The sequence below is a fragment of the Balaenoptera physalus genome (assembly GCF_965194825.1).
Source record: "Balaenoptera physalus genome assembly, chromosome: Y".
Lineage (NCBI taxonomy): Eukaryota > Metazoa > Chordata > Mammalia > Artiodactyla > Balaenopteridae > Balaenoptera > Balaenoptera physalus.
The window spans coordinates 1,357,635-1,384,368 of record NC_138904.1 but is presented as its reverse complement, the minus strand read 5'-3'; the positions used below and the strand labels follow the sequence as shown (position 1 = coordinate 1,384,368).

At 49.6% G+C, this 26,734-nt stretch overlaps 1 protein-coding gene and 1 long non-coding RNA gene across 2 annotated transcripts in view; both read left to right on the top strand.

Annotated features, from left to right (window-relative positions):
• The window catches only part of LOC309653438 (polyprenol dehydrogenase-like), a 188,216-nt gene extending 184,321 nt beyond the window's left edge, over window positions 1-3,895 (top strand). The window contains exon 7 of the mRNA XM_082448131.1: window positions 3,444-3,895. Coding sequence (XP_082304257.1) covers window positions 3,444-3,647 — 204 coding nt within the window. The 3' untranslated portion in view covers window positions 3,648-3,895. The remainder of the gene's footprint in view (window positions 1-3,443) is intronic.
• Window positions 3,896-5,484: 1,589 nt separating this feature from the next.
• LOC309653453 overlaps window positions 5,485-26,734 on the top strand; it is a 138,948-nt gene continuing 117,698 nt past the window's right edge. The window contains exon 1 of the long non-coding RNA XR_014259179.1: window positions 5,485-8,827. This is a non-coding gene — a long non-coding RNA (uncharacterized lncRNA). The remainder of the gene's footprint in view (window positions 8,828-26,734) is intronic.

The following is a 26,734-nucleotide window of genomic DNA, read 5'->3' as shown; positions in this document are numbered from 1 at the left end:
TTGCCTACAGAAACACGATCATCAGCAGAATTCCACTGCAGTCCCGTCTCCTGGCAGTAGCTGAATTTTGGGCACAGTGCTGTGTCCTTGGGGCATCCCAAGCTCATGTCCAGCACGGCACAGGCAGTATCTTCTGAAACTGCCATCCTTGTGTTTTAGTTGGACGTGCTGATCACAAGGACTGTTACCCAGACAAGAGGACTTTCAACCTGTGGGGGAAATGGACCCCCAGATAAGGCCCGCTGGAGGACCCAAAAGAGGCAGCCTCTAAGAGGGGGCTGGACACACCCTAGGGAAATCCCAGGAGCGGGGGAGCCTGCAGCTGCAACAAAGCAGGGCTTTCTGATGGAGGTGACTCACTCTGGGGGTGAAACGTGGCGGGGGGTTTCTGGGCATGGACCCCTGAATCCTCAGCCTGGGGAATGGCTGACTTACGAGCCAAGCTCGTCCCAGGAGCTGATTGAAGGATGCGTTTGCCGAGGAGGTGTAAGTCCATCCGAACAAGAACGTCTCAGACACCACTAAAGGGAAGACCGGTTCCTCTGTCTTGTAATAACCTATAACGGAAAATCATCTGGAAAATAGATGTGTGGGACCCTCCCAGCTTTCACCCTGTGGCCCACGCTCTTCATGTGGCTGTTCCTAATCTGGATTTTATCATAAAAGTGGAATCACGAGGAGATGCCGTCTTGAATTCTGTGAGTCGTTCTTGGAAATCCTCAACCCTGCGGGGGTCCTGGGTACCCCAATACCTATAGTCAGTGGGTCCGGAGCGCAGGAGGACCCCAGAGACACGTGGTGAGGGCAGTTAAGGAGAACTGAGGCCATAAACACGCCCAGAGAGGCTTTGCCAACTCTGGGTAGACAGCCCCAGAATCGAATCCCAGGACGCCCAGTTGAGGTGGAAACAGAACACTGGTCATAGCCACTGCCCCAGGAAGACAGGAAAATCCAACATCCGTTCCCAGAAAACAGACTCAGGGCACATGCGATGTGCAGGCAGTGTCTCCTATTTAAAATGAGTAAATCCTTTTTTTTGGAGGATTTTTTGTTTAATACATCTGAAAAGAATTGCATATACAAAAAAACAGATGTGAGAAAGCGTTGGATCAACACTGACGAATTGACAAGGGTGAGGACTTGGGGCTGGTGGAAAAGGTGACCTAAGCGTTTTTAAAAGTTGGAAACTGCAACCAAAATAAGATGAAAAAATCCCTATCAACACTTGGGGAGAAAACCCCAAAACACTTAGGAGTCTTCATAAGACTGCGTGTCAAATCAATATGTTTTATACTTTATAACTGACATATAACATTGTATAACTTTATCTCCATAAAAAAGTAGTAGAATCCTGTCTAAAGGAGCTCGTTGCTACAATGAAATGAATGTTTTTTCCTGAAGAGGCAGACTGTTCCCTTCATGGCCCCTGACCCCCTCCTGACCCCATGCCCACCCCTTCCCACCCATCCCAACACATGAGAACACAGGCTTTCCAATAATGCGTGTTCCTCTCTGCAGACTTTCTCGCAAACCTTCAAGCTCCTCCGGGGAGATGCCCATGTGTTTCAGATTGTCCTCGTCAATTCGTGTCTTGACCGTAGGGTCCCAGGATCTTGCTTCCTTGAGTATGGGACCTGGTAACATCAAAGGAACAGTTTACCTGGCTGCCCTCAGCAATTTCCCATCTTTGTCATGTTCAGTGTTTTTGGCAGGTGGGTACACAGCCCTCTTGGGAGATCAGATGGGGAGGTGTTGGTCTTCCAGACAATATCTTCAAAGTCGCAGCTTCTCTGCCTGTCACATGGCTCCGTGGAGTAAAGGAAGCTTTGCCCTTCACTTCTCTTTTTAACCTTCTCCAGCCCGCTTATAAGTGCTGGGGGACATTTGTCATCACGACTTCCGAGATACCCCTTTTGAGCACGTCTGAATGCAGAAAGTGTGACCGTGGGGTTGTTTCCTGGCCTGGATGTGTTCCTGAGGGTCCTACAATGGTACACTCTTAGAGGCACACGAGAAGGACCAGGGTTGGGCGAGTTAGCGGATTTCCAAAAGTTTGTTACATGCGATGAGCTGAAAAGTCATTGTCATGACAATAAGATGAGGGAATTCTGTTGGTTCCTGGATATTGAATCGTAGCCCCAAAGCCCCTCACTTCCCACAAGGTCTAATCCCTTGAACTTCTCCGCCAGGTTCTTTTAATCCATGGGTTCTTTTTTTTTTTTTTGCAATTTTTTAAAAATTATGGTTGATTTACAATGTTTCAGGTGTACAGCAAAGTGATTCAGTTATATATATATATATATATTCTTTTTCTGATTCTTTTCCATTATAGGTTCTTACAAGATATTGAATATAGTTCCCTGTGCTGTACAGTAGGACCTTGTTGTTTATCTATTTTACATATAATAGTGTGTGTCTGTTAGTCCCAAACTCCTAATTTATCCCTACCCCTGTTTCCCCTTTGGTATCTGTAGCTCTGTTTTCTATGTCTGTGAATCTGTTTGTGTTTCATAAATAAGTTCTTTTGTATTATTTTTTAGACTCTGCATATAAGTGGTATCATATGGTATTTGTCTTTGTCTGACTTCACTTAGTATAATCATCTCTATGTCCATCCATGTAGCTGCAAATGGCATTATTTCATCCTTTTTCATGGCTGAGTAATACTCCATAACACACACACACACACACACACACACACACACACACACACACACACACACACACACACACACACACACACACACACACACACACACACACACACACACACACACACACACACACACACACACACACACACACACACACACACACACACACACACCCTCCCAACCCAAAACACAGGGTGTCTGGCATTCAAACCTTCCTCCTTCCCTCCTACTGCCCGAGGTCCACTTTTCTCAATCTCTTCTCAGCCTTTCAAGCTTTTTTTTGAACTTACAGTTCTCCTACTGTAACTCTCCTCACTGCATGGAAACCAAGAACGTTTCTGCTGTTTTGACGTTTCCATCTCAAATTGCTAAATGTCGTGCGTTCAACACAGAGGCCGAACAGTCATCTGCTTTGAGCCAACGTATAAGCATTTCAGTTTCATCAAGCGTTGGCCATACAGCAGAAATGAACTCCGCATTGTAAACCAACGATACTTCAATAAAAATAAATTTTTTAAAAAAGAGTTGGAGACCTGAGTATTTACACTGGGGTCTTCATATGCATCTGTCGAAATGGATTTACCCAATGTGGAAATACAACCCACGTGGGTGCACCTTCCTGCACCCACGGAGGCCGGGCTCCCCAAGCCTGTCCGGCTGGGCTTTGTGCCCGAGTCGATGGAACCAGGTCGGAGGTGCTGTGTCTCACCCACAGTGTCTGTGAGCGTGGAGACCCCCGTGTCTCTGCTCTGAAAGTTGACTCCTGTTCTCCTTTCCTTCTCCCTGCAGACCCCGGATGAGGGAGCCTGGACCTCCGTCTACGCGGCGGTCACCCCAGCGCTGGAAGGCCGTGGCGGCCGCTATCTTTACAACGAGAAAGAGACCAAGTCGCTGGCGGTCACGTACGACCTGGAGCTTCAGCGACAGCTGTGGGCCAGAAGTTGCCGGATGACGGGCATCGCCGATGTGACCCAGGAGGCCTTCTGGGGTTAGCCACCCGCCGGGGAGACCGTGATCCGCCAGGCGCTCGCAGGTGTGTCTGTGCTGGACCACATGTCTGCATCGTTCACGTCCCCTGCCCTTGGGGCTCTGTCTCCCCAGAGCCTCCTGTCGGCTTCCCTGCCCTGGGCTGGAACTTGAGGAGAAGAGGAGTGCTGAGTGTAACCCTCAGCCCTGAATCTTGTGATCCCCAATGTGTCCAGCTGTACCGGGTGCCCTGAGTCATTAAATCCTGCCAGCCATGCGGGCGGTGTTCTTGCTTGGCACAGAGGCGCCCAGGACCCTGGGGTAGAAACATCCGGGTGAAGCAAACACTTTCAAGGGAGCCTGGGACTGTTGGGCACTGGTGGCTTTGAGGGTGTCCTGTGTCCCCTGTTCTCTCACGCGCAATTTGTGCCAGAGATGCAGCTCTGATTTGTGGGTCCTGGAAAGGGGGAGACGTGAGCCTTCCTTAGTCTGTTGATCAAGGGTCATGTGACCACCCTAACCCTCTGCCCCACCATCTTTAGGGGGACCAGGTCCTAGGGGCTTCCTGCAGCCGTTAGGGCACCTATCAGGGCTCTCACCCCGTGACTCATGGAAAGACCCTCAACAGAGGGGTAGGGAATTCTGTAGGACACGGGGTAAGAAAGGGGACCTGGACACCTGTCACCGTGGGGTCTGTAGGATGGGGACGGGGCCTGGACACCTGTCACCATGGGGTCTGTAGGACGGGGACGGGGCCTGGACACCTGTCACCATGGGGTCTGTAGGATGGGGCCTGGACACCTGTCACCGTGGGGTCTGTAGGATGGGGACGGGGCCTGGACACCTGTCACCGTGGGGTCTGTAGGATGGGGACGGGGCCTGGACACCTGTCACCGTGGGGTCTGTAGGATGGGGATGGGGCCTGGACACCTGTCACCATGGGGTCTGTAGGATGGGGACGGGGCCTGGACACCTGTCACCGTGGGGTCTGTAGGATGGGGACGGGGCCTGGACACCTGTCACCGTGGGGTCTGTAGGATGGGGATGGGGCCTGGACACCTGTCACCAGGGGGTCTGTAGGACGGGGACGGGGCCTGGACACCTGTCACCAGGGGGTCTGTAGAATGGGGATGGGGCCTGGACACCTGTCACCGTGGGGTCTGTAGGACGGGGACGGGGCCTGGACACCTGTCACCGTGGGGTCTGTAGGATGGGGACGGGGCCTGGACACCTGTCACCGTGGGGTCTGTAGGATGGGGACGGGGCCTGGACACCTGTCACCAGGGGGTCTGTAGGACGGGGACGGGGCCTGGACACCTGTCAGTGTGGGGTCTGTAGGACGGGGACGGGGCCTGGACACCTGTCACCGTGGGGTCTGTATGATGGGGATGGGGCCTGGACATCTGTCACCAGGGGGTCTGTAGGACGGGGACGGGGACAGGGCCTGGACGAAACCAATCATGGGATTCAGCTGCACAGGGTTTGCAGGTCTGCACGTTCTCCCACCATTTTTTAGGGCCTTAGTCAAAGAATGGCAGCTTTGCTGCCCACTTACCCTTCAGTGGTCCCATGAAGCCTCTCTCCTGGTATCTGCTTCTTCATTTCATCGTCTGTTAACACGGGCATGTTCCTCTCCTGGAGATGTGTGCAGGGCTCGGATTATACGTCAAACCACAATACTAATGTAATAATCATCATCATGTCGAATGCCCAGTGCTTCCCTGCATGTGGGTGCCCATCGCAGTCTGTCAGGCTCTTCCTGAACTAGTTTTGTCATGGACCCTCCAGGGTCTGCAGACACCTCATCTTTCAGCAGCGTGACGGCCGCCCTCTACGCCTTGGAAACAGGTCAGTGGTGGGACCATCCTGGTTTCGTCCAGTTCCCTCTGTAGTGGCTTGAATGGTGGTTCCTCAAGAGATATGTCCACATCCTAACCCCTGAAAACTGCAAATGTGTTCCTCTTGGGAAGAGAATCATTGCAGATGTCATTAAGGTCTTAAGATGAGGACACCATCCTGGCTTATCCAGGTAGGGCTAATGTACTCACAAGGTTGCTTATTGGAAACAGGGAGAGGGAGAACTGATTACAGAAGAGGGAGGGGGTCATGTGACCACGGAGTCAGAGATGGGAGGGATGTGGCCACAAGTCCAGGGACGCCTGGAGCCCCCAGAAGCTGGAAGAGGCAGGAAGGACCCTCCCCTGGAGCCTCTTGAGGGAGCTCAGCCCTGCATCTTCAGAACTGAGAGAGAATAAATTTCAGTTGCTTTAAGATACCAACACCTTGATGGCAATTTGTTACAAGAAACTCATACAGTTGTTGACACATGTGAGCATCTCTAGCAGCTTAGTGGACCTTTGTCTGGGCATCCGGGCCCGCCCTGCTTCACCCACCAGTCAGGCAAGGAAGGCTCAATCCTCTCTCTGAGAATGGCTCTTGGGTTCTCAAATTCCAACATGGAGAGATCAGACATTTAGGATGCTAGCAAAAGGACTCTGTGTGTTTCCTGCCAGACTGCACCCTGAATATCAAGACCAGGGACCCCTGGTCAGCTAACATGCATTCCCTCAATTGACAAAATCCCACTGAGGCCCCAGACCTGATGTCGGCCCCCAGCACGTTCATGCATTGGACTAACAGCCAGCAGCTCTTCCAGAGTGGGGTTCACACTACACTAGCTAGCTAGCTAGCTAGCTAGCTAGATAAATAGATAGGGTTTCCGGGTCAGCAAACTTTTTATATATAGGACCAGTTAATAAATATCTTCATATTTTAGGGCTGTATGATCTATTACAACTACTCAACTCTTCCATATGACAGACAAGCATCTACACACACTACGCTAACATGTGTGGCTGTGTTCTGATAAACTTTTATTTACAAAAAAGGGGGGAGGTCAGATTTATCCGAGGCCCATACTTTGTTGACCTTGGGTTTTGACCCCTGTGTGCCACGTGGAGGATTGTAAGTCCTGTCGTATGGCTGGGCATTTAGCCTCAGAAAGACTCAGTGTCTCACCCAGTTTCAAGTTCCTGCTGGCACTTAGGTGGGAACTTCAGGGGTCTCTAACCCCAGAGACCATGTTTTCCTTACAGATGAAGAAGATGTTATGAATTCTGTGTCGGGCAACCAGGAGACGTTGGTGTAAAAGGACAGGAGACCAGGACGTGTACATTTGAGGTCCTCACCCCCTCACCTGCATCCTGCTGTGGTTGGCAGAGCTGAGACCCCAGCATCTGGGACTGTTCGTGTGGTGGCCTGAGAGGAACAAACCAGGGCCCCTTCTGCAGGTGCGCAGACTCTGCAGGACGTCCGCTCGGATAAGGAACATCCCGACACCCTTCCCGGGAGAACCATAGGGTGACAAGGAGGCTCCCGGAGACCATGGACCAGCACGAGGAAGAGAGCTGCCAGAGGGTCAGAGATTCCTGACCCCCTTCATCGCAGTTGCAGGAGAGGTGATGATTACGGTGTGAACCCACAAGACGATTTGTGGGTCCTGGTGGCCCGTGGCTCAGATCACTGTGTGAAGATGGGGGCACGTGGTCCCAGTGGAAGACCCTGCTTATTCAAACAGCTCACTATTATGTCGTGTATAAGAGTGTCCTGGGTGGCTGTAACATAGGACCACAAACTGGGAGTCTGAAAAGAGCAGAAATTCATCCAGCCCCTGGTCCTGGAGACCAGACGTCTGAGGTCAAGGTGTCCCAGGGCTGTGCTCCCTCCAGAGACCCCAGGGGAGGGTCCTTCCTGCCTCTTCCAGCTTCTGGGGGCTTCAGGGGTCCCTGGGCTTGTGGCCGCCACCCTCATCCAAGAGGACCTCATCTCAGACCCTTCGCTTCCATCCGGATAATCAAGAATGATCTCTTCATCTCAAGATCCTTCATTAGTTACATCTGCCAAGACCCTTTTGCCAACAAAGTCATATCCACAGGTAACAGGGTTTAGGACGTGGTCATATCTTTTTGGTAGAAAGTATTCAATCCACTGCATGGTACATGAATTGGATACTTGGAAACTCAGGAAACATCCATTCCTTTTCTGGTGACCTGGAAAACCATGGAGGTCATGGCTTCTTCTATATGTACCCAAGGCCACTTTCCTGGGCGAGTGACCCATGTAGCTTACACGGGACCCTGGCCTCATAAGGACGCCTACTGGCTTAATGCCCTATGACCGCCATCTTGAGATTCTTAATGAAGCGTGAACAAGGACCCACATTTTCATTTTGCCCTGGAACTGCCAATGTGATAGCCCTCTTTGCTCACATTCTTTACAACCTCAAGAAAGAGGAGCAAGTCTGCAGCCAATAAGGACACCCCCACCCCCAGCACACCCTCCATCCAGCCACTGATGTGCTCGAGCCTACCTTTCATGGGTGGTGAAGACCTCTCCCCAAGATCCAGTAAGGCTAGTGGGTTTTGGCTGCACATTGGGGGAGCCTCTGAAAACCACTAATGCTCAGCTCCACCATCAACAGAATCCCCAAGTTCGTTCCTCTGGGTACCAGCATTTATTAGACCTCCTCAAGCCATCCTTTTGTTCAGGCAAGTTTGAGACCCTCTGGGCCAGGCAAATGCAGACTGAAGCTTCCAGCCCTGGGCGCCAGCCCCTTCCAGAACTGCTCAGATATTCTGCTAAGCCCTACAGCCCCGACTGATGTGTTTCAGAACTAGAATTACTTTGTATGTTAAAACCAAGATGGAGACATGCCTTGTCTAATACTTCCGGACAGCTAGGATGATGTACTTCAAAGCAGGATCTTGACTTCCAGGAAGATCCCAACCTTGGAGCATTTGCACATCACTGGAGAGCCCTTTACGGCTTGAGGTCATTGTACACAAGTGCCAGCTACTCTTAGCGGCATCACAAATTGGTTCCCAAGTACAGCCTCAGGATGAGGAGGCAGGGTGAGTCCTGGCCAGTCCGACATCCTCTGTCACTTTGAGAACAAGCTTGCTGGCCCCTGAAAGATGCTGCAGTCCCTGGGCGAAGATAGGCTCTGAGAGCAATTTGGACTGTGTAGGACCCTGGCCTCACATGACCCCTCCTCATTGCATGACCGCCCTTATGTCACTCGTCCACCAGGGGAGAGAGAGGACACAGTTCTGGAGAAGTTACCATGTTCCCTCGACACCTGATTGTGGAACATTCCTCAGAGCTCAGAGACACTTCCCAGCAGCTGGAGAAGTCTCGTGGACCACTGGGTGAGTAAGGCCGCGTCCACGGCATGGCGGGCACTGGGGATCCTGGGTTTGCGCCTGTCGCTGTTGTTCGGGGAGCCCGGGAAGGGGGCTATGTGCATACACACCAGGATGGATGACCTTCCATCCCTGGGCAAGTCTTGATTCAATAATTGGACCCATGGTGCGTGTATTTCTCAGTCCCCTCCATGTAGCATCAATGAGTTTTGTTCGACAGTGGGAACGACCACCTCATCCATCTATCCATCCATTCATCCATCCATCCACTCATCCACCCATCCACCCATCCACCCATCCACCCATCCACCCATCCACCCATCCTTCCATCCATCCATCCATCCATCCATCCATCCATCCATCCACCCACCCATCCATCCATCCATCCATCCACCCATCCATCCTTCCATCCATCCATCCATGCATGCATCCATCCATCCATGCATCCATCCATCCATCCATCCATCCTTCCATCCATCCATCATCCTTCCATCCATCCATCCTTCCATCCTTCCATCCTTGCATCCATCCATCCATCCTTCCATCCATCCATCCATCCATCCATCCATCCATTCGTTCGGCAATGATGTGTTGAGTAGGGTCACCCAGCCAAGCTCTGAGCAAACACTGGATGGAGCTCAAAGTTGAGTGGCACAGAGCTCTTGTCCTAAAGGAGCTTGCTGTCTAGGGTGGGATTAGGACCCAAAGATATCAGGTCCTAATGTCTAGAAACTGGGGATGGTACCAGATGTGATAAGAGGCACTTTTGATGGGAAAGAGTGGGCTCTGCAAAGGCGGGTCTGTGTCTGATATGACCCAGTTGAAGCGTCATCCGTCTCAACTCCCACTGGATTTTGAGGGTGTCTGTATCGAAAATACCTCTCATCTTGGCTATTAGGAAATGCAACCATAGAAGGTGCACCGGGCTCCGTCCAAGGCTGGACAGGTTGGGAAGCTGATTAGGAGCTCCTCAGATGACCCACGGGTCAGCGAGGTCGCACCATGCCCATTTCCCATGTGGGCTCTTCTTGGGAAGTGTCAAGCGTTGCATTTGTTAAGCACCCTCGTTAAGCCTTTTGGTCTCTGTGTTTCCGACTCTTCGTCCATCAGATAATGCTCCTAACATGTGCCCTGTCTACAACCGGGTTTGCTGAGTGGACAGCAAGACGGTATGCGTTCTGTTTGAAGGACACTTAGGGGTAAATCCCTGCCAGGCATGGTTTTCCATCCAAGCTCCGTAGTCACTGAATTTGTCGTTTAACCAGAGAAATGAGTTGGAGTTGTATTTTCTGTCGTCTGGGTACCAGCGTCCTAGGGGTTGGATCTAAATCCGTAGCTTGTTTACCGACGGCCACAAAAAACACAAACACGATCCCAGACATAAGGACATCCTGGGTTTCTACATGTGTGATGGGGGAGCATCTGTACGTAGTAAAAAGCTTGAGAATTTTCCAGTCTCTGGGGCTCTCTTCAATGAAGCATTTTCTGAAGTTCACAAACTTTTAGCGATCTTTGCGTTTATTGCTAACTTAGAACTTCTGGTGATATTGACTACATCTGTTTCTTCCCTTTTATCCCTTCATTCTTTGCCTTCATTCTGGGATGTCATGTCGAGCTTCCTGAGTTGATGCCTGCCCTTTATTTTTTACTTTTCATATTTCTGGTCGCAGGGTCCTCATTTCTGTCTGTCACTTGGGCTGCACCTCATAGATGCATAGTTCAGTCCTTATTTTCATGGTTCCTCTTTACCCCATGGGTTACTTCAATGGGTATTTAAAAATCCCCAAGTATATAGAATTAAAAATAATCATTTTACTGTCATGGGTCCAGGAATGCATTAAAAAGTATGTCTGTTCTAATTCACCCAGAACCTACTTGTTTTGTCCTTCAAAGACCCGGTGGGCCTTCTGGTCTACCGTGGTACCAGATGTGTGGATACAATAAAGCATTTTTATTTAAAATATCCTGGAAAGGAAAAAAACAGCATGGGAACTAAGAGGAACACCTTTTTAAGGGGGGAATATTTAGTTTTCTGGCTTTATTGAGGTATCACTGACAAATAGAAATCGTATCTCTTTAAGGTGGACGACATGATGTTCTGATTTGCAGCAACAGTGTGAAATGTCTATTGCCAACTGCATAATTTGGTCAAACAGTTTACCCTCCAAGATCCCAGTGTCCCATTCTGTTCAACGGGTCTTTTTATGGTTATAAGACTCAAATAAGAGGATGGATCTAAAAGGGTTTTGAGGCTGCAAATACGTTTCCTATATGAGTCACGTCGCCGTTGTGGGTTTGGTGCAAATCACGTGGACCTAACGATCTGGACTCCTTTCCTGATATCCTGGTGCTTCTAAATAGTGGCTGTTTTCTCCAGGGTGCAGGGGAAGGTGGGGAGGGGCACCCTGAGTGGACCTTGCACTAGCATTTGGCAGGCAGGAGGAGGCCAGCGTGTTAGATTTCTTACAAGGCACAGGACCGGGTACCCAGGGTCAGATGTTCTCACACCTCACATGACTTCTTCACATCTGGCCAGACGTTCACATAGGGGAAACCCTGTTTATAATTAACCCCAGCCTAGAACTCACGGCTGTTAACACATCAGTGCAAGAGATTGAATTTCCAGGCAAGCAACCATTGCATTCATAGAGAGAAGATTATCCTTGGCTTGAATGTTCACCATTTGGGGAAAGCATAGGGCAGGCGGCAGCTCGTGGCATTTAAGTTACCAGTTTTCTAGGCCTGGGGCAGCCGGCACCTTCTTGGGGATCCAACATATGAGGACATCCTCTTACTGCTTCACCCTCTCTAGGGTGGGGGGAAGGTCCAAGCACTGATATGTTCAAATGGGTATCACTTTATGGTCATTTGTGTTATGTGGACATCACGTGGCTCTTATTACATTTGTCTGTAGGTATCTGTGATTTTGTTTTAGGAAAGTAAAGGGACATTAAAAATGGGTTAACCTATATCCCCAGGGTGGAATATTATTTGGCCGTGAAAAAGGAATGAAGTATTGATACATGGTATATCGTGGGTGAACACTGGAAACATCCTAAGTGAAAGAATCCAGGCACAAAAGGCTACATCGTATATGATTCCATTTCTACAAAATATCCACAATAGTAAAATCCAAAGAGACACAAAGTGGCTTAGTGTTTGCCAGGGGTTGGGAGCAGTGACTACTCATGGGGACAGGTCTCCTTTTGGGGAGATGAGAAGGTTCTGGAACCAGATAGAGGTGGTGGTTGCACAACATTGTGAATGTGCTCAATGTCCCTGAATTGTCCAGTTTCAATGATTCATTGGATGTTATGTGAATCTCACCTCCATACAATTAAATATTTGCTACGAAGCAGGTACAAAGCACCTCCCAGCAAGGCTGTGTTTTCTTCTCAGCCCCACACACTGGGTATCCGCGTGCGGTGCTTTGAACTGGACCAAACTGATCATTGGAACAGAAGCAATCTGGCCTGACCCTCCACTTCCATTTTTCCTTTGCACCAGGATTGCATAAGGAATTCTCCCCTTGGGATAGCTTTCCTGAGCCGGGATTCCCAAGAGGGCCAGAAGAGCAGTTTTCCAGGGATGTCGACCCCGGTGATGATAGGGTTGACATAGTGCGATGCTGTGGGTTCTGACAGACCTCTGACATCATCCTCGGTTTCCACGAACAGGGGTTACGCCCAACTCCCGTCCACCTAAGCTAACTGCTTGATGCCGGGGCGGGGAACACCCCCATGGTGGGCTACTTGGGTATTATATCCTGTCGTAGAGATCGGGCAACCCTCAAGTTAATTTGTTTCTTGCTTCAATCAAATCAAGAATAACTAATACGGGTGTTCGTTTCCTTTTCAGAAAAGATTGGGAAATAAGACGGGAGATGTGGCTTCCATTTGGGAAGTTCCTACTTTATGCCAGGATATTTCCACAATTGGGAGATTAGGTTTGACATAAATACATTACCATGTGTAAAATAGATAGCCAGTGGGAACCTGCAGTATAGCACAGGGAGCTCAGCTCGATGCTCTGTGATGACCTACGTGGGTGGGATGGGGGGGATGGAAGGAAGGTCCAAGAGGGAGGGGATATAGGTATACATATAGCTGAATCACTTCATTGTACAGCAGAAACTAACACAACATTGTAAAGCAACTCTACTCCAAAAACAAACAAACAAACAAAAAACTTCCAATATCATCTTATTTAACCGTCTATGCATCCTGCAAACAAGGTGTCCCCGCCTTGGGCTCCCAGGCCCCCATCCACTGGACCGTATGGACGATATTTCCACGCCTCAGACGTTTCGACACTTGATGCTTCGAATGAAGCTTTCAAGACATGCTTCGGGCAGGCATGTCTTGTCCATGAAGTCCTGTAGTAGCAGGTCGAACCCTTCACTTCCAGGTAGAAGCAAGGCTCTAGGAAGCAAAACACAGCTCCCCTCCATCTTCGAGGTCATAGCCTGCCTTTGAAGGAGGCTGAAGGTCATCCTTTCACATTGAGAATGTGCAACTTCCGGCCCAAAGCAGACCTTCCCTCCCTAGCCACTGGACCAGCCTCCCAGCCACTGGGGCCATAGATCTGCATATCAATGGCTGTTGGCAACTGCACTTTGTATTTTAGTTATTTGACCTTCAGGCGTCCTTGGCAAAGGCAAGCAGCCTTTAATGCTCACTTGTAGCAGGAGCCCCGCTTCCTTTAAAAACTCTGTCTCCCTATGTCTGAAGGGCAAGGAGGCGGAAAAATAACAAGAGTTCCAGCAACCTTCAAAATAGAAAGAAACAGACCCCATTGGGTTCCATCATTTTCTGCCCGTCTTTGAAATTCTCTCCATGGAAGGTTTTATAAGTACCAAAGCGGAATGAAATATGACAGTCGATTTCCTAGGATTGGAAGGACCTCGGAGGCCATGCATAAATGATGACGCACCCTTCCCGGGGCTGGAGGGAGTTATAAAACAGTCCAAGATGATTCAGGGACCTCCGAAGGCACAGGATTTGCTTTCAGTATGTGCCTTGGGTATTAGGAAAAAATGGCAGCTGGTTAAGTTAGAGACGCAAAATTATATCCCTAGGAAAATGACCAAAAGCACCTCCAGGAAGTGCAAGTGGCAACTCTCTGCTTGGAAAATGATGGATGGAGCCCTGATGTGTCAAACCAGAGAATGCAAGTGTCTTAGAAGTTTGTAAGGGAGGGAGGTCAGGACACAGCCAGGAAACTGGACCAAGTGGCCAGACGCCTACACCTTGGGTTTTCTCACAATTCGATTCATGAATATGAGTGTGTGTGTGTGTGTGTGTGTGTGTGTGTGTGTGTGTATACATAATTTATAAGGGGTGATGTTATTGGCTACCTCCAGGTATTCTCCACCTGGTAGTGTCACCTGGGGGTCAGGATTACTCCCTTTGGGGAACCCCTGGGTCACTCCAAAGACTAAACCATTCAAAGCTATGTGCACTAGATTTTAGAATTGCAGAGCTGGAATGCACATTAAAATTCCAAGTGAGTTATCAGTCTCTTCCAGACCAAATTAAAAAACAGCAACAACAACGAAAAAGCCGCTGAGATTCCCCCCACCCCCACCCCCAGCTGGTGAACACTGCACTTTTCTTTTCCGAGGGGAGGTGTCCCAGGCTCCCCTCTCAGAGCGCTTAAGGGTCTGGGATGCCGGCGGGGGGGGGGGTGGGGGGGGGTGGAGGGGGGTGGATCCCGCTGGCGGGCGTGCATCCCAGCCCATCCCTCCCACCCCCACCTGACAGACCGGACGCTCGGACCGTGTGCACCTCCCTGAGATGCAACCTCCACATCTGGAGCTGATATCCTGCCCCACCCCACGGATGGTGATTAGGGACGTAAGCAGATCCAGCAAGGATCCCGGCAGCACCAAGCAGCTATGACACGCTTGGCCTTTCTGGAATCGCGATTTCTCGGTACCATTTGCAGCTCAGCTCTGGACCCTTGTGGGGGGGAGAGAGAGAGAGAGAGAGACAGACTGACTGAGTGTTTCATGTACCATCGTAACCATTTTTAAGTGCACAGTTCAGTGTCATTAAGTACATTCACAAGGTACTTAATGTACCATCCCCACCATCCATCTCCAGAAACATTTCATCTTCCCAAATGGAATCCCTATCCTCATTAAACACTCCCCATCCCCCTCCCCAGCCCCTGGCCCCCACCATCCTACTTTCTGTCGCTATGAAATCCGACTCCTCTAGGGACCTCATATGACTGGAATCCTACAGGATTTTTCTCCTTTTATATCTGGCATCTCTCACTGAGCATCATGTCCTCAAGGTCCATCCATGTTGTAGCCTGTGTCAGAGCTTCACACCTTTTCATGGCTGAGTCATTTTCCACTGTGTGGATGGACCACATGCTGTGTATCCATCCATCCGTCCGTCCGTCCGTCCGTCCGTCCGCCCATCCGCCCATCCGCCCACCCGCCCATCCATCCATCCACCCACCCACCCACCCATCCATCCATCCATCCATCCATGGACACTTGGGTCGTCTCCACCTCTTAGCTATTGTGAATAACACTGCTGTGAACATGGGTTCGCAAATATCTCTTCGGGTCCCTGCTTTTACTTCTTTTGGGTAAATACCCAGATGTGGAATTGTGGCATCATAGGGTAATTCCATTTTCAAGTATTTCAACACATAGAGCTCTTTTAAACATTTTACACGCAATAAAACATTCACTCATCTTTGCAGTACAGTCATGTGAGTTTTAACTCATGTACAGATTCGTGGAACCACCACCCCTGATGGGATTCAGAACATTTCCATCACCTCGGAGTATTTGGCCCTTTATTCACAGTCAAACCCTCTCTCCAGCCCTCATCCCTGGCGACCACTGGCCTGTGTTCTGTCCCTATATTTGACTTTTCCAGAAAGTCATAGAAGTGACATCCTGCAGTACTTAGCCCTCTGAAATTGGCTTCCTTCACTCAGCAATATGCATTTTGCTAGGTTGTCACAAGGAACGACGGCCCATTCCTTTTAATCACCGAGTGATATTCCATTGTATGCGCACATCGTATGTAGTTCATCCTTTCCCCACTGAAGTACAGCCAAGTGGTTTCCATTTGGGGGTGATTTGTGCAGAATGCTGCTACCAACATGCCTGTACAGGTTTTTGTGTGAATGCAAGTTTTTGTTTCTCTTGGATAAACATCTGTGAGTGCGATTGCTGGGTCATATGCTAAGAGTATGTTAACTTTATAAGAAACTGCCAGACTGTTTTCCGGAGAGGTGGTGCCATGTTGCATCTCTGCCAGCATCCTGTGGGAATTCTAGCTGCTCCTCACCCTCACCAGCATTTGGTATTATCAGTATTTTTAGGTTAGCAATTTGAATAGGCGTATCGTGACATCACACTGTGGTCTGAATGTGAATCTTTTTATAGAATGTAGAGGCTTATGATGAATATTTTTTCAGTGATTTTTTTCATATAGATTCCAAGTCAACACGATGCTCAGTGAGAGAAACCAGACACAGAAGGACACACAGTGTGTGATTCCATTTATAGGAAATGTCCAGAGCAGGCAAATCCACAGACAGAAAGTGGACTTGGTGCCAGGGTCTGGGGGAGGGGGAGAGGGAGTGTGACTGCTCAGGGGGTTGGGGTCTCCTTTGGTGGGATGAGAAGGTTCTGAAACTAGACGGAGGTGATGGTTACACAACATTCTAAACGTACTTAATGCCACCAGATCTTTCACTTTAAAATGGTTACTTTTATATAATGTGAATTTCACGTCCATTAAAAAAATCACTAGAAGTAATTTTTTTTAACGACTTTAACCTAATGCAAAGGAAAAAAAGAAGCCCATTGTTAATGAAACGTTACCTGGAGACTGTTCTAGAATCTTTCCGTCTGTGTGCATTGTGAAATTCTGCAGAGGTGAATATGGTCCCATCTGGACCATCAAAGGAGGATGGAGCCAGTGTCACCATCAGAGGTCACCCAGCATCTGATGTCCCTCACGTTTGTGGAACATTTTCCGTCTCATGGGCAGAGCCTGTCTCTTACCGGGCATGTGGCAAAGGCAGAATCTTCCCTTCTTTGTCCTTCTCCTGCCCCTGGGACAGGCCAGGTGAACCTGCTCCATCAATCACACAACTGCCGGGCAGGGGAGAATCACGCAAACTGGTGAGGCAGGACTAGGGTAGATGGTCCTGAATCAGCTCTCAACGTGGCAGTGGTGTGGTCCTTCCAGGCAGCAGGAGGATGGGTTCACAGCAGCATACAGGCATCTCCTGGACATTCTCCAAGCTGCCCATCACTTTCCTTCTAAGACAGTTTGGTAGTGTGTGGACCTGATTCTGAGGTGCAGACAAGGAGATGCGTCACAGCCTACACCACAGACCCGGCATCTCCCAGAGAGGGTCGTCCACTCTTAGCCAAGTCCCAGAAAGGTCGTTCACGGCATCTCGGTGCAGCCACCGTATCACCTGTTGATACCTTCTGATACTTCTTTTCTGTAACCAGATGGGAAGTGAGATGGTCAGGCACATTGTTATCAAACCAAACTTGGGTCCGGTCACCCATGTGCAGCAAAGCCAATCTACTGACCCTGGGTTGTGGTGAAAGAACGTACAGCGTTTATTGCAGGCGCCAAGCAAGGAGTCCAGGCGGCTAGTGCTTAAAGGGCCTGAACTCCTCGATGGCTTTCAGGGGAGGGTTTTTAAAGACAGAGTGAGAGAGGGGAGTGCTGGGTGTGTGATCAGCTTCTGATTGGTTGGTGGTGAGGTCATCGGGAGTCCACATCATCAACCTTCTGTTTCCAACTGGTCTGGTGTCTCCGTGCTGGTGGCCAGCATGCAGGTAACTTCTCCCACCTGCTGGGGTTTCAGTATCTGCAAAACAGCTCACAGGACATGGCTCAGAATAGGATCTATAGCCCTTGAGGAGGAACCAAGGTCCTTGACTTTGTTTAATGGCTACATTATTATTATTTTGTCATGCTTGACTGTTTCCCTTTGCTTCTGCATTTTCCCACTTCTCTGATTAAATTTGCTCTTTGGAACTCGGGGAAGGCCTAGGAGGTGAAAGCTTTTCTACAAACAGCAGGAAAGCAGAGGGCATGGGGGGAGGGGTTTCTGTCCCAGGAAGGACTGCTCAGTTACAACATTATTCTTAAGAATTGTACAAACCAGAGAAATGAGGCAAAAGCAATCCAGTGCCCCCTTTCAATGTCACATCTGAATGTTATCAAACCAAACTGTCTTGAGGGGGGGGTTGCATTTGACCCTCTGCGATTGTAACCTTCTGTGAATTACTCTTGGTTATGGATTAAGGACCAGCTGTATCAGGTCACCTGGTAACTTGTAGAAGATGGGGAAGTAGTCAATGATCTATGCCTCGGAGAACAGATAACCCCAACGTGGCGGGTTTGCTGCCTTGTAGGACACCCGCCTGCTTTGTATCTGACTTTTCCGTTTTAGTCCGGAATCCTGACTATATATTTACCAACCCCTCCAGCTGCTGTGGGATCAGGCTTAACACTGCACACATTCCCTCGTGAATGAGGTTTAAAAAACCCTTGATACAGGCTCGCGGTGTACCTGTAGAACAGTCGTGGTTTTACGTTTTCTGACATCGTAGTTGCACACCATCAACCATACAGGGACGAGACATCCAGCCACTGGGTTTGCCCCGGGAGGGTCTTTCCCACATCATTCCGAAATCCACCGAACACCACTCTCTCTTTCAATGTATTTTTTCCCTTCCTGTGGTTTTCCGAATAACGGTCTCCCTAAAACATCCGCATCCTAAATCCCAGAATCCCTGAATCGGTTCCTGGATATGGCCAAAGGGACTTTGCAGGTGTGAGTAACTGAAGGATGCTGAGAAAGGGTGAGGGTCCTGGGTTATCCAGGTGGAACCAATATAATCATAAAGGTCTTGATCAGCGGGAGGCGGGGGGTCGGATAGATAGAAGGCAAGAAGGTGACAAAAGACAGATTTCAAGATGGAACCCTGCTCTTTGGAGGAAGAAGCCAGGAACCAAAGATGCAACTCTGGAAGCTGGAAGAGGCAGTGAAATGGATTCCCCCAAGTCCTGCCGACACCTTGATTTTAGCCCTGTGAGACCCGTCTCAGACTTCTCACCCCCAGAACCATAAGGCAGTAAACGTGTGTTGTTTTGGGGTCATTGGTTCCAGCAGCCCAAGAAGCTGATATAAGCCCCCAGTGCTCACTGACCCCGTGTCATGCCCATCTTTGCTGAGGACGGAGAAGCAGCTGCCCATCTCTTCTGAGCCCGACATTTCCTACGACTTCTGGAGCTTTTGCTGTCCCTTCATAAAGCCCAGCGTTGAAATCAATCCAAACACAAAAAGGCAACCCTATCCTTCATTCACTTGGAGCCAGCAAAGTGGGCTGTCATTGCAAATTGGGCTTTTTTTTTTTTTTCCTTCTCTGTTTCTCCCTTGCTGACCTGGTCTCTCTCTCTCCCCACAATTATATCTCCTCTCTCCTCCTTGGCTGTTCATTTCTATTCCTACCCATTTAATAACAGCTACACTGTGATCTCCGCCGGTCCCTTGGAAATTAATTTAGTTACCTTCACAGGGAAGTATCGCTTCTGACTTTAAAGTACCAGACGCCGGGGCAGGAATGGGGAGGGAGTTAGCCCCCAGCCAAGGGCACAGATGCTGAGCAATCAGAGCTCCCTCCAGCCCCAGGGTTGTGCTGCAGACCACATTAGTAATTGATGCTCTGAGCCGGCTTCCCGGGCGGAGATGCGAGCTCCGTCCTTTGGACCATTCTGCAAGTTGTTCAGGGTCTGTGCGTTTGTCAGTGTGAAGGATGAACTGGAGCACAAAGAAAGAAAAGAAAAAACAAAAAGAAATGCCTTCCTTGAAATAAGATAGAAAGGCAGCGTGTAGGTGTGACAGCTCTAGATAGAGGTGTGCACCTGTACAGGCACATCACCTTATTCTGTCTGCATTACCTGATTTTCTGCATTGGGAGCTTTTGGATAAGGGCAGCCTGGGTGGGATGGGGAGAGACCCTCAAGGCGTCTCTCTCTGATCTTCCCCTCTCAACGCCGAGAGCAGAGGCATCTTACATTCTGAAGTCATCGGTGAGATGAATTTTTAAATGGTGCGTTTTTGTAAAAGGTCAGGGTCCTACAAGGACCCTGCTGCGTGAGACGTGACCGTGAGCCCCAGGTACCCAGGAACACACCTTCCCTGGAGGCCTGGGTGATGCTAAGGTCAGCTTTTGAGACCCAGAGGCTGATTCCGAGATGGTTCTGTGTGGGAGCCTGGATCTTTGGGGCGCTGTTCCCCAGCAGTCTGTTTCTGCATCAAAAATTCTGTCCTTTAAGATGACATCATCTTCTAGACCTGGGTGTCTCAGCCTCAGCCCACTGACATTTGGGGCTGGATGACCCTCGGATGTGGGGCATCCTGTGCACTGCGGGGTGTGGAGCTGCATCCCTGGTCTCCACCCACCAGGTGCCAGGAGCTCCCCCTCCCAGTTGTGACAGTGGGAAATGTCCCCAGACATTGTCAACTGTCTCCTGGGGGTAGAGTCTTCCCCGGTTTCTAACCATTATCATAGATAAATAGATACAGATGGCAGACTATATTTAGATAGATGGACAGATGGATGGATGGATTAAAGAGATAGATAATTAGATAGATAGATACAGATGATAGGTAGATGATAGATCGATAGATGATTGATAGAAGATTTTATTAGATAATAAAGATAAGATAGAGATGGATAGATGATAGATTAGATAGATATTGATAGATAGATGCCAGATAATAGATGACAGATAGTAGATAGATGCTAGATAACAGGTAGATGATAGATAATAGATGTAAATACACGTAGACATGGATCTGAATGTCTACACAGACACGAACACAGAGACTGAGGACAACCAAGGAGAGACATGAAGTCTGAGAGGAACAGAAGCAGGTAGAGTCGACAGAGGGTCAGAGAAGGGGTGACATTGAAGCAGACCTCCCTGATGGAGGGGGTGGGCCCTGCATCTACCTGGGGTGCAGGGCGCTCCATGCGGGGGGCGGGCAGGATGTGTGAAGCCCCCTGAGGCAGGGCTTGGCTTGGTGATTCCAGCAGCAAGGAGACTGTGTCGCTGGAGTGGGTGTCGTGAGGCAAAGTCCAAGAGGATGACCTCCCTTGGGTTGAAAAGCTCTGTCCCTCCGTCGGCCCCAGCGTCTGAGAATTGAGGGTAACGGGGGGTATGCACCGGGGGAGGGGAGAACAGGGGACCAGAGGAAGGGCTGAGCCTAAACAGACCGTGCGGGATGGAAGGCAGGTCTTAGGGGGAAACACAGGCATCGGTGAATCACGCAGAACCCACCTCCCGACCACCCAGGGCACCACCCACGGCCGGAGCCTGTGGGCACTGGGTGATGCGGGGTCGCCTGGGACCCTGTGTGGGCACCTTCCGGCCTCCTTCAAGCTGCTGGGAGCACCGCACACTCAGACGTGCTGGCCTCAGGCTCGTGGAGAACGCCAGCAAGGGTCCGGATGGATGACGTTACACGTCTGGCATCAGTGGATTTTCATTCTGCCTCCCCCACCTCCCCAGACCACAGCGCTTCTCAGCAAGGACGTAGCGTGATTGACCGGCGCCCGGGAAATAGCAACAGGTGGGGGAGTGGGCAGGTCACAGGGGCTGAGAGGCTCCCGGGAAGGAAGCCACCGCAGGGATACGGCCAGAGGGAGAGAAGGGCCAGAAAGTGAACCCGACCCGGGAAGAGATGGCTCATGGTCCTAAGTGGGAAGCAAAAGCCAGGGGTGGAACCAGTGTACCGGATGGTGGAGCAGGGACCCTCAGGGTAGAGAGAAGATTGACAGCCTGCGGATAAATGGCGGCGCTTCCTCTTGGCTCTTGGGGAGCTGGTCAGAGGTCACGGCCTCCCACGGAGATGGTCGTAGGTCAGCATATCCCAAGGCTCCTTGTGAAGTTGAAAGAAGACTCTGTGGGGACTTCCCCGGCGGTCCAGTTGTTAGGATTCGATGCTTCCACTGCAGCAGGCACTGGTTCGATCCCTGGTCCGGGAACTGAGATCCTGCATGCCGTGTGGCTTGGCCAAAAAAAAAAAAAAAAAAGAGAGAAGAAAAGAAAGAAGACTCTTGGCCTCCAACCACAGCCTGAAAACCCAGACGGGAGAAGTGGGAAGGGTGCGGCTGATTTGGAGAAAAGAAGGTAAGTCTTATTGTGGACGTACGGACTTTGCACAAGGCGTCAGAGGTAGACACCTGGCCTTTACTTTATATGATGAACACCTCAAGGTGCTTCAGGGTGTGTGAGTGTATGTGCATGTGTGTGCATGGGTATGAGTACCTGTACCTGTGTGCCATGCGTGGATGAATTTATGTTCACGTGCATGCATGCCTATGTGCACATGTGCACCTGAGTGTGGATGTCTGCCCGTGTAAATGTATGTGCATGTGAGCAATGCACATGTGCATTTTATGTGCATGTGTGCATGCATGAATGTGTGTGCATGAATAAATATATGTGTGCAGGTGTGCAGTGCATGCATGCACTTATGCATATGTGTGTGTGCGTGGGTGTGCATGAGTGTACATGTGCAGGTGTACAGTGCATGTATGTTTGCATGCCTGTGTGGGTGTGTGTGCATACGTGCTGTGCATATGTACGATCCATACATGCATTCATGTTTTCATGCAGGTGTCAATGAGTGTGCATGGGTGTGTGGATGCCTCAGGTACGTGTGTGCATGCATGTGTGTGTTGATGCCCTTGTGTGTGCGTTCACATGTGCATTGATGCCCTTGTGTGTGCGTGCATATGTGGGTGTGCTTGAGTGTACGTGTGCAGGTGTACAATGCATGTATGTTTGCATGCCTGTGTGGGTGTGTGCATACGTGCCATGCATATGTGCGATTCATGCATGCACTCATGTTTTCATGCACGTGTGAATGAGTGTGCATGGGTGTGTGGATGCCTTAGGTACGTGTGTGCATGCACGTGTGCGTTGATGCCCTTGTGTGTGCATGCATGTGTGGGTGTGCATGAGTGTACGTGTGCAGGTGTACATGTATGTTTGCATGCCTGTGTGGGTGTGTGCATACGTGCTGTGCATATGTGCGAATTATACATGCACTCATGTTTTCATGCACGTGTGGATGAGTGTGCATGGGTGTGTGGATGCCTTAGGTACGTGTGTGCATGCACGTGTGCGTTGATGCCCTTGTGTGTGCATGCATTGTGGGTGTGCATGAGTGTACGTGTGCAGGTGTACAGTGCATGTATGTTTGCATGCCTGTGTGTGTGTGCACATACGTGTCGTGCATCTGTGCGATTCATACATGCATTCATGTTTTCATACAGGTGTGGATGCCTCAGGTACGTGTGTGTGTGTGCACATGTGTGTTGATGCCCTTGTGTGTGCGATGCCTGTGTGCTGGGGCGTGAGTGGATGTGGGGAAAACAGAGCTACAAGGCCTCAGACCCTGACCCCCGGAGCCGCCCCCTTGGAGGAAGAGCCGATCGTGACCCCAGATGGAGGGGCAGAGGGGGTGCACAGGGAAGGGTCGGCACCCACGTGCGGTGAAGGCCGCTTTGAAATCCACGCGGCGAGCTGCACAGGCAGAAAGAGGGAAGCACGGCTGACAGTGATCGAAGAAGTGGCCTTTGGACCCAACCAACGCGTTCCAGGCTCCCGGCTGCAAACACGGGACGGGAGTTCAGCTGAGAGTTTGGGATCGGAGCTGAAGAAGTTCTCCAAGGAACCTTTCTTTCCTGCAATCTCCAAGGCAAGGGGTCCTGGCAGGAGAAGGTGTGGACGGAGGATGGAGCAGGGGCGTGCGTGTGACCCGGAGGTACGGAACTCACTAGACAGGCCTGTGGGCACGGGGCAGAGGAACCCGAAAACAGCCCAGTTTCCATGAAAACAGTTTGTAGGGGAGCTGGGGATTAAACGCCAGCAGGCTCGTTCACGGTGCACGGTGATGAAGCCGGGCTGGTGTCTTCGGGCGCCGAGTTTTCTACCGCGTGTCCGCATCTGCCCCCGCGCCCGTGTCAGCCCTGCTCTGGCATCAGCGGCTGTCACACGTGTCCCAGAAAACGCACGTGTGTGTGTGTGTCTGTTTCCTGCAGGCGTGACGGCACCGAGTCCCAAGCCCTGGTGTCCTGGCTTTCTGACCCCAAATGCCGTTTAGGGAAACTCACTGTGTACTTTCTCGTCCCTAAGTCGGTCTACCCACAAGAGAACTGTTTTGTTTTCCCCGCCTCCCAGCGATAACCCAAACCTTGGCATTGAAGGAACGGGAGGAATCTTGCTAAAAACTGAAGGGAGAGATTCAAGGGAAGGGAGAGGAGAGAAACATAAAATTCTGTGGTGGCCCCGAATCACATTTCATGTCCCCGGGAGCGCGTGTTGTCATATTTGTACGTGTTCAGAAACGACTGGCGTGATTGTTTTCATCACCCCCTCGGTCCTTATGGCAAGTATTTTTCCCGGACGGTGGTATTGCTTCGCTGGCATTTTATGCTGCTTTTGTAAATTTAGAGAAGCCCGAGCCCCATTATCTGCAAACAAAGTTAACATTTTGTGATGAAACTCCAAAAAAGAGCCTCCATCAACCGTCTGCCCCATCTGTACCTGAAATTGTGGTCGACCGTTACACCTATGTTCTTACCTGATACACACAAGCATCTTAGGAGAAACATTTCACTTTACCCATTTTACAGATGAGGAAACAGAACCTCAGTGAGCGGGGTTTTTTGCACACGATGCTATACAACCACTTTCGACAGGGCTCACATCACTTGGGTTAAAAAAAAAAAAATAGTAACCATTTGTGATGCCCGTGATGGCAGTTATAAAAATTACACCATAGCATACGATGAGGTTGAACTTCTCAGGATCTTTTTCCAAAATGACCACAAAAATGCCTTACTTTTTTAAAAAATTGAAATATAGTTGATTTATAATGTTTCAGGGGTACAGCAAAGTGATTCATTTATACATGTATATGTTTATATTTCAGATTCTTTTCCCTTATAGGTTATTACAAGATAGTGAGTAGAGTTCCTTGTGCTATACAGTAGGTCCTTGTTAGTTGTCTATTTTATATATAGTAGTGTGTATCTGCTAATCCCAAATTCCTAATTTATCCCTCTCCCCTGACCTCCGCCATTTCCCCTTTGGTAATCATAAGTTAGTTTTCTATATCTGCCTGACCTTTGGATGCAATGGTTTAATTATCATTAAAAAATGTTGTTTTGTTCCTTATTAGTCTTTAAAAACCCCACTGAGTCTAGATGAGACGTGATGGAACCTAAGGGCCTTAGCTATACCTTAAAAGGCAACTTCGGGATGATTTTAGATGCTGAAGGTCAGAGGTTCGAAAGCTCTTTCTGTAAAGGGGCAGATTGTCAATATTTTGGGCTCCACAGGCCAGAAGTCCCTCTTACAGCTACTCAGGTGTTTTAGGAAGGCAGCCGTGGACATTATGTCCATGCACAGACCTGGCTGTGTACCAGTAAAACTTTATTTACACAAGGAAGCGCGGGCCGGATTTGGCCCACGTGTCACAGTTTGCAGACATGCACTTGTGTGGGTGTGGTGCTGCCCTGTGCAGAGGGCAGTCCTATCAGACAGAAAAATGCATTCGCCTTTGGGGATGTTACTTACTTTTGTCCTCATTCAAGAGCTCGATATCGGTATTCGTCGTTTTTATTTTTCCCGAGGTTAAAGTGTTTAAGCGATAACGCATCACCCCAGGAAGCTCGGAGACCCGTGAGAAGCAGGGAGGGAGCAGTTTGGGGACAGTGGGTCACGTGTGGTGCCCCCCTTCCCCCGCGTCCCTGGGGAGATGAGCTAATTTGGGGTCAGTGGAGATGGATTTTGCTCCATTGATCTTCGGTAGAAGGAGGTCTCGCCCCTGGAGGGACAGCCAGCAGCCAGGCCTGAGATACTTATGCTAATGTATTCGCTGATTCCCCGCTGCCAGGTCTGCTTTCCTCTACAGCTTCAGAGCCTTGCTGGCCCCTCCTCAGCCCCCCCCACCCCCCCGACCCCCAGGCAAGGGAGAGAAAGGCAGAGAGGGCTGTCGCTCACTGGGAAGAATAAATGGAGAGAATAGGAGAAGCAGAACCTTAATTTACGGACCAATGCGGGCACCATCTCTGTTCCGCAGTGGCCTGCAGGGAAGCATGGGGACCACAGCTCATACCACGCAACAAAGGCCCCGCCGTGGTTCCCAAGGACTTTGGGGAACCTGGTCATTGAGGCAGAGTCCAGAACTCATGCCCTCTGGCTGGACACAGGCTTGTCCATCCACCCCAGTGAGTCTCACTATCATTTTCTGTGTCAGTCAGGGTTCTCCAGGGAAACAGAACCAACAGGAGGTTAGATACATAAGTGAAAGAAAGAAAGAGAGAAAGAGAGAAAGAGAGAAAGAGAGAAAGAGAGAAAGAGAGAAAGAGAGAGAGAGAGAGAGAGAGAGAGAGAGGGAGGGAGGGAGGGAGGGAGGGAGGAAGGAAGGAAGAAAGGAAGAAAGAAAGAAAGAAAGATGATAGATAGAGACAGGTGATAGATAAATAGATACATAAGAAGATGATAGATAATAGAATAGATATGATGGGTAGGTAGATGATAGACACATAGATAGAAAGATTGATAGATGATAGGTGATAGATAAATAGATTGATGATAGATTAGATAAATGAATACACAGATGATAGGTAGATAGATGATAGCTGAGACAGATAGAAATATTGATAGATGATAGATAAATGAATGATAGATTAGACATAGATAAAAGAATAGATAGATTATAGATAGATGAATAAATAGATGATAGATAGGTGGATAGAAAGATTGATCGATGATAGATCAATGATAAATAAATAGATTGATAAGTAGGTAAATGAATACATAGATA